The following is an 11911-nucleotide window of genomic DNA, read 5'->3' on the forward strand; positions in this document are numbered from 1 at the left end:
CACCCGCTCTGTTTGAAATCTTTTTTTATAATTTGGGGGGGGGGGGGGAATAAGTAATATATGTATAAAAGGATGTACAGTGACCATAAATTTCCTAGTCTCTCTTCTGTACCTGGCCCCACCACCCTGTTTGACTCTTAGTAAGTAACCACTGATACTTGTATGTATCCTTCAAGAGATATTCTATACATATGTAATTTAGTCAATTTCCAGATTATTTTACTCTATAAGAAAAAAGAATCATGTTAGGAAAAGATAAGATTATAGATTCTTTCTTTTTGGATGCCTGAATTATTCTAACTTGTTTCTTTTATAAGCTGTAAGTGTTGACCAAGTAAGGGAAGTAAATGGTGTACATGTCTGCTCTTTCCTTCCCTTTTCAGGGCACTTAGCATGATGTCTTCATCAACAGTCTTTTCTTCTTCCCTCTTGAAGTCTTCACTTATTCCAGGAGAATTAGAATTATTCTTATATCTGGCATTCCCCAGGACCATCACCCATTACTACATGGTTTTCTGAGCCACTTAGTTTAGTTCATCAAAGAAATATTTATTTAGGTGCCCATTGTCAGTAATTCAAATTGAATAAAATATGGTCCCTGCCCTCTAGGAGCTTATATATAAATATATAAATAGTTGTACTCAACAAACAAACATAAGCAGAGAGAGGACTGGATGGACTTCAGCTCTACCTCTTAAGGAGAAGTTTTATAAAGTAGGTTTCAATACCTCTTAGATGAGAAATCAGAGATGGGACTGAGCACATATATATGGGATATACACAGGATATGTTCTAGAAATATTAGAAGGTAATATTAGCAAGGACATATTCACTGGCTACGTGTAAACAGAGTTAAAGGAAAGAGCCTGAGCCCCAGATTTCAGTTTTGGATAAATATGTGCCACTGACCAAGATACCCTGTGTGTTTAGGGGGAAGTTGATGACTTCAGTTTTGGACATTGGTTAAAGTGCCTATGAAACATGCAAGAAGACCTGGCCTATAGAGTTTTGAGAAGAAGGCAGGTTTAGAGACACATTTCTAAATCTTCTGCCAATTGGTATTATGTTAAGTCAAGGGAGTTGAAGACATTATTCAGGGAGAGAATGTAGTGTGAGAAGAGATAATGGGCAGAACCATCGCCATTTTAGGTAGGGAGAAAAATAATCTGCAATGAAGACTCAGAAGATAAGAGGAAATCAGGAGAGCATATTGTCTAGGAAGGCAGGGTGAGGTCAGCAGGTTGACATGCTGAAGAGAGAGGTCAAGTAACATAAAGGCTGAAAAAATGTGTTGGATCTGGCTGTAGAAGATCATTGGTGACTTTGGTGAGACTAGTTCTATTTTGGAAACTGAATTTTCTGAATATGCAAGTGGATTATTTCTACTGAGTTGTTTTGTGGTTAACCCAGTTCCACTCTCAAAGACTCAAATGCCATCAGAGTCTAGGAGATAATATAAATGAGTGAAGTGGGCTGGAGCCAATGGCCCGTCTAAAGAGAATAGCCCTACCTAGCTTTAGATTATTGATTCAGTTTTTCAAAAAAATGCCAGATTTTTGGATTTTTCTTTTTAATTTGTAAAGTTGATAATTAATTTTAAGAAATTAAAAAACTGATCAATAAAACCCTTCTGTGGTCTGCATTTGACCTCTTTCTTTGTTTAAGATTTAATTATAGGTTTATTGTGCTAGAAGTTATCTAACATGCTTTCTTTTATTTAGGGTGTTCAAAAAGAGGAAAGAGAGAAGTACCGAAGGTTATTGGAGCGACTTAAAGAAGGTGGTCATGGAAACTCTGTTCCTCCTGTAGCTTCAGCTCATCATAGGTAAAGATGAGCTAATAAGATAAATGCTTTACCAGACATTTTTTCCCTTATATTTGGAGAGGGAATTGATAGGAATTATTGCAAAAAGAAGTTAACATTGAGAGAACCAGCCCTGTGATTTGTCTGAACAAACTGTATGTAGTAATGGATTATATAGAAGAGTGGTTTTACAAAATAACATTTTCTATTAGCTTTAGAGTCCTTTGTTCAAGCATACTCTTACTCGAAATTCTGATATAGAAAAGTGGAATCACAGATTGATGTCAGAGAGTAGAGAGTTTTTTCAACCTCCCCAACATACACATTTCCTATAATCCCTGTCTTTCTCTCTGTCTGCCTCTCTTTCCCCTTCTTCTCTCCTGCTTGTCCCTCCTCCTCTTCCCTCCCCTTCTCTCCCCTCCTCCATATAAACATAGTCCTTGAGCCATCTTAGTGGATGCATCTTAGCACAATTGGAAGCCCTCCACTTTAGAGACAAGATTAAAGCACCTCAGGTCATAAGTATTTCTTATAAGACTCCTTGTTAATTAAATACTCTGATTTGAGCAAATAGATGAGAATGGCAGAAAGAGTTGATGTTTGGCCTTATATCTTCTTGTAAACGGGGACAAAAACATGTGAGCTCAGGATTTAGGTACACTTGATAATTCCAACAAGTGAGAATACACAGAGGGGAGTCCCAGAAATTACATAACAGCAAGTTGAAGGTGAAAAAGTCACAAGGCTAACTAGCTTGTTGAGCGCAGAAATTACAAAGGAATATTTGTCTGGGAAATTGAACTTTGGTTGTGAACTTTAAAGTTTTAATTTTTTTTTAGTTTAGTCAGTCAGAACATTAATATTTTCTCCATTTTGACTAGCCACTGTTGAAAGCAGCAGTATGCTTCATGAGCTATTGGTTTTGTCATGCCAGCAAAATCCTCAAACATATTTGCTTTTTACATTCTTGTTTTTAATGTGTTGTTTCAGGATCCAGTTAAGTGTGTCATTTAAAATTTTCCATCTTTTAACCTGAGTTTTATCACACTTCAGAGTTTTCAGTCAAGGTGGCATTGGGGATTGAGAATGTCCACTTTTCCAAATAGAATTAGGATTAGACTTCTTTTATTCTAGTCCCGGATGGTGCTATGTTGCATCCTCTTTCTTATAACTCAATGTTTCAGGGTAATCAGTAATTCCTGTTTGGAGAAGCTGGTCAGACAGAGATAATGAGTATTTATGGTAGAGTCTCCTTTTGTATCTGATTGTCTTTGCTTTTTGTGTTTCTAAGTTCTCAGAGAAGTCAGATGGACACATTAAAGACCAAAGGCTGGGGGGAAGAGCAAAGTCATGGAGTCAGAACAACTCAGTTTGTTCCAAAACAATGTGAGTTCCCAGATTTAGCCCTTCTTTAATATATTGAACTTAGCTCATATGCATATGAAATTGAAAAATAAAATACTAGTGCAAGATGGTATACCAAACTTTTTATCAGACCTGAGGACATTGACTGGGATTTACTCAATGCAGTAGTTTAGTAAAAAAGTTATTTCAAGATGAAGCAGATTTATAAAATACCTCTTGATTATTATTCCTAGCTACTATATATAGTAATACATATGTTGTGACCCTAAAATTAATTTCTTTATATTTCTTATGTTAATTTCCTTGTATTTCTCCACTTGCTGTCCACTAAATGATAGCTTACCAAATGAGCAGATAGCAGTCAGTTTACACTAAAGATAATATTTAAGAAAGCAATTTATTCATCTTTAAAAAGCAACTTGATTTGTAAAAAGGCTACTTACTGTCTTTGGAATTCATTCTACCATTTCAATGAAAGTCAATGTCTTGATGCTTTGGAAACTACATAAGTTGGAATTCTAGCTATATTATTGATTATTAAAGGAAACACTTAATTTTTTCTTTACTACCCACACAGACAGAGTTGTTGAAACAAGAGGACCTCTATGTTCAGTGAGGAGTGAAAAGAGGTACATGGTTTAGTTCATTCTGAGTTTTCTTTTGTCATTATTTATGAGTCACCATGTCTGAGGAATTGTGAACTCTCCTCAGCTCCAGTAGCTGGTCAGCATATATGGGTACATAGGTAGCTCTTGTGTTTGATGCCCATCCTAACTTGGGAGGGTGCCTTTCTCTCATAGACATTAAAGATTGGGAGATGCAGGTGCCACTTGAATGAGTGTGAGTGTAGTGGGCATCTCTAGTATATGAATAGAAAAGGCAGTTCTGTGTGCCTTAGGATTTTGGATGATAGTTCTATATTTATAGTACAGAGTTAAGTAAAATATGGCCCATGGGCCAAATCTGGTCCACCTGCCTGTTTTTGTATATAAAGTTTTATTGGAATGCAGTCATATTCATTCATTTATATACTGTTTATGGCTGCTTTTAAACTATACGTTGAGAAGATGTGACAAAAACCATTTAAGACTTGCAAAGCCTGAAATATTTACTACTGAGCCTTTTGAGAAAAATTTTGCTGACTCTTTGTTTAGAGGACTATAAACTCAAGGCAATTTTCGTTTGCAAATTATTAAATCTTATTTCTAAAACTAGAAAATTTTCTGGTTATTTCTTACATGTACCAGGTTAAAATCATCTAGTCTGTGATTTCTATATTTTTTCCCTCAGGTGTTCAAAGGGGAAAATTTCTGATACAGAGAAGATAGTTGGAATCAGACTTGAAAATGAAGGTGTAAGTAGAAATCCCAGTTAAATTTTATATCTTTTTACTCTTTCACGTGACTTAGTATTAAAATTTTGGTACCCATGAAAAATAAGAAAGATGATATAAAGTACTTTGATTTCTAATTCTGTTGTTTTCTTTGAAAAAGCAGCAGGCATTGAAGATATACAACTTTAGCTTCCTTCTGAGTTGCTGGATTTTTATCTCTGTGCAGTGACCACCTTTGTAAGAGAGACCAGTTTGCCTTCATCTCAGCCGTTACCTGTGCTGCTTGGCTTCTTTTAGAGAATTTTTAAAAACTGTACAACTCTAGAAAAGATACATGTTTAGGACTTTATTTTCGGAGTCAAGATTTCAGATTTACTTAAAAATAGTATTAATCTTATGCTTAATTGGAATGAACTTTTTCTATATAAGTATCTGAATAAGAAGTGTTCCAGTGATCTCCATAGCAATACCAACTTTTTTAATAATAGTGACAAACATTCCATATCCAAAAGAAATATATTCCTAAATTAAATGTGAACTTGAAATTTTAGATTACTTAACATTTTAGATACATACAAATACCAAAGCTTAGGAGACAGGTTTGTGTTAAGTACAGTATCTGTTAGATCAAGTTTCTCTTGTCTTATTAGATTTCTTCATAAGAATTAGTCTTAAAGTGAAGTCATAGTTTAAAGCCATGGTATTAAGTCATAAGTCTTAGAACGTTCTCTTCTCTAATGTTCCCCATTTCCAGTGATTCAGAGTGAAGCCTAATTATCATTTATCACTCATGGAACAAAAACTGAAAGAAGAGGTCAACTAAGCCTGAGAAAGGACAGGGTCGTGGTGGTGATGGTGGTGGTGGTGGTGGTGGTGGTGGTGGTGGTGGTGGTGGTGGTGGTGGTGGTGGTGGTGGTGGTGGTGGTGGTGGTGGTGGTGGTGGGGGCGGTGGTGGTGGTGGCGGCAATAATTTGTTACCTGGCTAAAGACTACAATCCTGCTTCTGTCCTTGCTGAACCCAAAGGCTTTGCTGTCTGCAATCATGGGGAAGGGCCGCAGCTACTCGTTTCCCAGGGCTGGTATACCCGACAGTTAACTAGAGTAAAGAGTAATGGTTAAGTGTGTTGAGAATATGGTTCTAGTTCAAAGCTCTATTTTTAAAATAAATTTTCTAATTTTAAAATAGTTTGCCTACCAGATTAAATTCAATATTAACTGTTACAAAGGGTCATGATGAGGAAGGATCTTATCAGAGTTTCTGGGATACTGGCAGAATTCTGCTTGTTGACCTGAATGATGGTTACATAGGTGTTAATTTTATAAAAAACAAATGATACATTAATGTTTCATGCATTTTTCTGTAATATGTAATTACTTTTTAAAAAAGAAGAACAAGTTTACTTAGTATAAGGATCACAGGAGTTTATTTTGTGTGATGGGATTATGGATAATATTTTTTGTTGTTTTAAAACTTTAAATTGTCTTCTAACTATACTGTTTTTAATTCGGATAAGAGAACTGAAAATACTTTTCTTGCTACCTTCAGGGAAAATGATGAGTGTTCTGTTTAATGATTTCTAAGTGAAGTGTCTCTTGTGAGCCTTAGGTCTTGAACACTTTTTGGTCCCTCTTGAAGGGATAGGCAGATACGCTAAATCTACTTTACTCATTTGGGAAATTGCTAATTCTCTTCTCTTTTGAGATAATGGCACTGTTTTATATTTTATGTATTTATGTATGTTTATATGTACAAGTATCAAACACATTGATAGAATTTAGAAACTTTCTCCTTCAGAGGAGGGGACACCAGCTGGAACCTGACCTATCTGAGGAGGTTTCAGCCCGACTTCGCCTGGGCAGTGGAAGCAATGGCTTACTCAGGAGGAAAATATCAATACTTGAGACAAAAGAAAAAAATTGCTCAGGCAAAGAGAAGGATAAAAGGACGGATGATCTTCTTGAACTTACAGAGGTATTATTTCTTGTGTTGATCAGAATAAGAGACATGTTTTTAAATAAGCTAACTTATTGAAGACTTGAATGACTGTTTTGAGGAGCTTCCCCAGGCTAGGGATGAGTATATGAAGAAAATCAGGCCTAAGGGCTGCTTTTAGTCACTGGCTATATTGATCATTAATGGTCTGTAAAGGTGGCCTAAAGGATCAGATTAATGTTCAACAAATGTGCGTAGACATAATTATTATTATCACATATTTATTATCACATAATTATTATCACATATCTTGGAATACACTGGGTTCTTTGTAGAATCTTTCTCTAACCTTAAAATATTTTAGGTCACATAGTTTGGCATTAGGAATGAGTTCACTGCAGGTTTCTTTTAAGTAATTATGGTTTACTAAAATGTCCCTTTCATTAATTATTGCGTTGGAAAATAGTAAAAATTTATAGAAAACAAGGAGATGAAGGTAGTTAAAAAGTCTTGTTTAAAAGGTATGCCAGAATCTTGGCTCCTTTTCCATTGCTATCTTGCTAGGTGGTAGTCAGACCTATTCAGTGAATATCTCTTGAGCATTTACTGCATATTGGGCATGCAGGTGGAGAGAGAGAGCCATAAAATTGAAAAATTGTGTGCAGTGGGAAGCAATATTAACAATATTTGGCTGAAATAATTTCTCTTGGTTTATTGATTGAGGTTTGTAGCTTAAATATACATTTATTTACATAATTCTTTAGAGTAATGAAGCTCTCTGTTTAGTAAGGACTCAGTTCCTAGACTGATGCCTAATGTCCCACTTTGCGTGTTGCTTACTTTCATGTCAAAAATGGATATTATGATCTCTTAGGTATCCTAATTTTCTTTGATGTATTTAAATAAAAGTTTAGGAGGGGAATAATAATAGCATGAAGATACTTTTATAGTATTGTGAAAGGAGCAAAGGCTAGGAAGTTAGATAGATACTCCTGGCTTCAAATCTTGACTTGGCCTTTTAATAATCTATGACTTTGAGCATGTAACCTAAATTCTATGAGTGTTACCTCTTGTATAAAATGGTGATGATATTTTCCCCACAAGCAGGGATTAATGATGTACTTCAAGCATCTGGTACCATGTTTGGCTCAAAGTGCTTAATAAATAGTAGTGGGATAATTGAGAGTATAGTTTATATGTAAGTATTATTACCAAATTATTATTTCCAGAAGCTAATAATTCAAGCGACATTTTTTATATAACCATTAATAAGACTTTTGGAGTCTAAGTTTAAATCTTTTCATACATCAATTTAGTAGGTCTTTTGTTAGTATATTTTTCTCAAGGGTCAGGTATTACAAAGGCAAAAGTCACTTTTTTCAGTCTCAGACTTTAAGTATCTGATAGTGGTTCTATGTTAAAGTAGCAACCTCTGGACTTTCTAATTCAGGACATGGAAAAGGAAATCAGTAATGCCCTAGGCCATGGCCCACAGGATGAGATCCTAAGTAGTGCTTTCAAATTGCGAATCACTAGAGGAGATATCCAGACCTTGAAGAACTATCACTGGCTCAATGATGAAGTAAGTTGTTTTTTTCCCCCTTTTAATATCATTATGCTTAACCATTGAACACTTATAAACCTTGGGTGCCACTGACCAATGGAAGGAACAGCAAGTGATACTTTTATTTTAGATGAATTCTTATAGGAGCCATTTTATTTTGTCAATAATAAAGGCATATATTGATCACTGTATGTATCTTTTAATTTCATTTGAGTAATAACTGCAAAAATTTGCCTAATTGTCAGCTTCTATCCTTATATATTTAGCTAAAGCTAGCTTTCAGTCCTTGCCAGTTTTCCAGTTGGTCCTTTACCTAATTGCTCAGTCTGCATTTTCTCCTCTTGCTTTCCTTCCTCCTCCTCTCATGACGAGTGACGTATATACACATTTTTGTAAAACTAGAATGTTTTGTTTCACATTATAAATGTAATATATTTATTATAGAAAATTTAGAAAATACAGAAAAGTGAAAGAACAATATCGTTGTTTAAAAGTGCCACCGAACATTAACAAAATATTAATGTTTTGGTGTATTTCCTTCCAGTTAATATTTTTAAATTGAGGCATAATTTATATATAGTAAAATTCACCTCTAGTTAATATTTCTGCGTATTTTTTGTGTGATACAGTTACATACACCTTTTCATTATTGCATACTTTCCCCTCGAGTTCCTTCTCTTAGCTCTCTTACTAATATGCTTCAAAAGAACAATTTTATTCTTTTTTAATCCCTCCCATTTTGCACTGATCATTTTTTATTTTCCATCTTCTGTGATAGCCCTTCCTTTTATCCCTTCTCTAATACCTTCTCTTCTCTAGGTTTCTTATCTTTTAATTCATCCTAATTCAGTTAGGTTAGAAATTTAGTTTCGATAATGTACTTGCCATGTTCTGATGTTTTCTCTCTTGGTATTACAGGTCATTAATTTTTACATGAATCTTCTGGTAGAAAGAAATAAAAAGCAAGGTTATCCAGCACTTCATGCATTCAGTACTTTCTTCTATCCCAAGTTAAAATCTGGGGGTTACCAAGCAGTGAAAAGATGGACCAAAGGGGTCAGTCTCTTTGAACAGGAACTTATTCTGGTGCCTATTCATCGGAAGGTACATTGGAGCCTGGTGGTGAGTTGAGAGAGATTAATTGTTAGAGTTTGCATAATGACCATTTTCTTAAATGTCAGGAAAGGCTTTTAATACACACAGTTATCTATTTTGTTTACAAGATGATACAGGTTAGTTAGTTGTAGAAAAGTAAAGGTTTTAGAGGAAAAAGCAAAAAAATCTCATCACTCTGAGAGGACCACTGTGTTTTGGAGATTTAAGTTTCTAAGCCTTTTGGTAGGGATAGAAGTATATAATTATATAGAAATGAAGCTCATATCATCTGTATTGTTTTTTTTTAAAAATGTATCTTATAAATCCATGTTGGTACATGTATTGATTTTTTAAAAGATGCTTTTCCTTTTAGAAATAAAGTTCTCACTCCTATTATGGTTGATCCTGGATGTTCAATTTTTCCATTATAGGTGATAGACCTAAGAAAAAAGTGTCTTAAATATCTGGATTCTATGGGACAAAAGGGCCACAAGATCTGTGAGATTCTCCTGTAAGTAAAGACTAAAAAACTTCACTGTTGCCTCTTTATCCCCTTGTTAGGTGATCTATCTTCTCTCTAATCCTATGAGGCTCTGGTGGGTGGTTGTCTAATGTCTCCCCAGGTGTTCAGGTCTTGACTTAAATCCATCTTTTTGTCTAAAAATAACCTAATAGCTGATCTTCACTAATACGTCTTATTTAGTAGCACCACTGAAAACAAATTTGTCATGTGGTATAATATAAAATTAATCTCATTAGAATCCCGTGATTTGAATTAGATTTCTTTGGGATTGATACATTATTCTGAATGTTCTAAAAAACTGTTAGCTGAGGAGTATTAAGCCCACTCATGTCTCTGTGCTTCCCATGATAGGTTCATCTCATGGAACCTAGAGGTAATTTTTATTTTTTTATTTTTATTTTCTTTTATTTATTTATTTATTTGTTTATTTTTAGGTGAGGCAACCCTTGGTTGACCTCACAAATTGTAAGGACCTTGTCAGCTTACAATCCCTTATTATTTTTTTTTATTTTTTACGCCTATAGCACCTGGTCTTCCTAGGTGGTCTCCCATCCAAGTACTAACCAGGCCCAACCCTGCTTAGCTTCCAAGTTCAGAGGGAATTGGGCTTGTTCAGGGTAGCATGGCCGTAGCCTAGAGGTAATTTTTAAATTAAAGCATATGGTTTGTAGGCAGCTATTTCAAGTAGTAATTGTTAGAAACCTGCCTTTAAAGCGTAGCCACTCATTAGCTATGTTAAGTAGTGACATGAATTTCACAGTGAGGAAGTAAATTAGTAAGACAAGTTAATTTTGAACCTCTGCTGCTCACTGGAAGCAAATGCACATCCTGTTTTTAATTTTAATGAGAATATGGAGATAATTTTAATAGGGATACTTTAAGGAACTTGTTAAATGAATGATAGGAAGAAAAGTTGTTAATAATTAGTTCGATTCTTATTTTTCAATACTGTTTTAGTGTATTTTTATTTAGGGCATTTATCTTAAATAAAAAGTATAGAGAAGAAATTTTTTTAAATCAAAAGATGCACCAAATTGTTTGTAAAGCAGTTATTTCCTTCTAGTCTTTTGTGTTTAAGATTTCCTTTACTACACATAAATGATATGTGTGTGTGTGTGCATATACACATACTTATATATGATCACATGCATAGAAATATTTTCATTGGGATTAGACAGAGTTTTATATGCTGCTTATAACAGGGTACCAAAAAACCCATACTTTTATTACATTCATACTATTTTACGTATGAAGAGTTTAGTTCCTGTGGTTATCTGAGGCCCACTCCATTTCCTGATATCCCTAGTTCAGCTTTTCTCAACTTTTTTTCCATTATTACCTCCACACCCTCTGCCCCTCAAAAAAATTAATTTCTCTATTACAGGAGAAAATAATACTAAGGAATAAGACTTTTCTTTTGTTGGGTTGAGCTTTAGAGGGCTACAAGCCATTGAAATTCCTAAGAGTTTTGCCTTCCAAGAACCATTTTGCGCCCCCTTGGGGGTGATATTGCCAGACCCATTGAAAGGCGTGCCCTCAAGTAATGCTGGTTTACCTTCTGTTCAGATTAGGATGAGAACTGAGATGCCTAGGTTAAATTTGGTAATCCTTTGGAAATTTGGATAAAATTAATTACTCAGTACTTAACTATGTATCTCCCAAGAGTAAGGAAGTCCTCTTACATAATAACCACGATGCCATTATCATACTTAAGAAAATTAGGAATTAGTGATACGTTAATACATGGTTCATTTTCTCATTTCTTCAGATAGCTTTTATGTTTTTTTCCCCCTAATCCAGGAAGCCAGTCAGGGTTCGTGCACGTACTTAATGTCTTCAGTCTCCTTTAATTTAGAATAGTCTTCCTGACTTTTTTTGTTTTTCACAGCAATCACTTTTTTTCTTTTTTAAGAGTCTAGGCCAGTTTTCTTGTTTTATGTATGCTTTTTAAAAATTTTTTAAAATTAAAAAAATTTTTTTTTATTTTTTAAATTTTAATTAGTTTCCAGTATATAGTACATTAGTTAGACATCTATATAGTTTGTAAAATGATCCCCCCAATTGTTTCCTCCCTCCCCTGACCCTCCACCTAGCTAACATATTAATGCTAACTGCATTCCCTATGCTGTGCTCCCCATCTCCGTGACCACCCATCAGCTCATTTGTACTTCTTTAACCCTTCACCCTATTCTCCCAGCCTCCCAAACCTCTCTTCCCTCTGTCCAGCACCAAATCGTCCACTATTTTTGTGAGTCTGATTTTGATTAGTTTGTTCTTTTTATTTCTTAGATTCA

At 34.8% G+C, this 11911-nt stretch overlaps 1 protein-coding gene and 1 pseudogene across 1 annotated transcript in view; one reads left to right on the top strand and one right to left on the bottom strand.

Moving 5' to 3' along the window:
• SENP2 (SUMO specific peptidase 2) overlaps positions 1 to 11911 on the top strand; it is a 32173-nt gene that overhangs the window by 11780 nt on the left and 8482 nt on the right. Inside the window, exons 7-14 of the mRNA XM_006925804.2 lie at positions 1722 to 1825; positions 3096 to 3190; positions 3747 to 3798; positions 4460 to 4523; positions 6298 to 6474; positions 7886 to 8017; positions 8918 to 9121; positions 9526 to 9605. Of these exons, the coding sequence (XP_006925866.1) occupies positions 1722 to 1825; positions 3096 to 3190; positions 3747 to 3798; positions 4460 to 4523; positions 6298 to 6474; positions 7886 to 8017; positions 8918 to 9121; positions 9526 to 9605 (908 nt within the window). The remainder of the gene's footprint in view (positions 1 to 1721; positions 1826 to 3095; positions 3191 to 3746; positions 3799 to 4459; positions 4524 to 6297; positions 6475 to 7885; positions 8018 to 8917; positions 9122 to 9525; positions 9606 to 11911) is intronic.
• On the bottom strand, positions 10133 to 10251 carry LOC112474263 (annotated as a pseudogene).

This window comes from Pteropus alecto, unplaced genomic scaffold, assembly GCF_000325575.1.
Source record: "Pteropus alecto unplaced genomic scaffold, ASM32557v1 scaffold88, whole genome shotgun sequence".
NCBI classification, from domain to species: domain Eukaryota; kingdom Metazoa; phylum Chordata; class Mammalia; order Chiroptera; family Pteropodidae; genus Pteropus; species Pteropus alecto.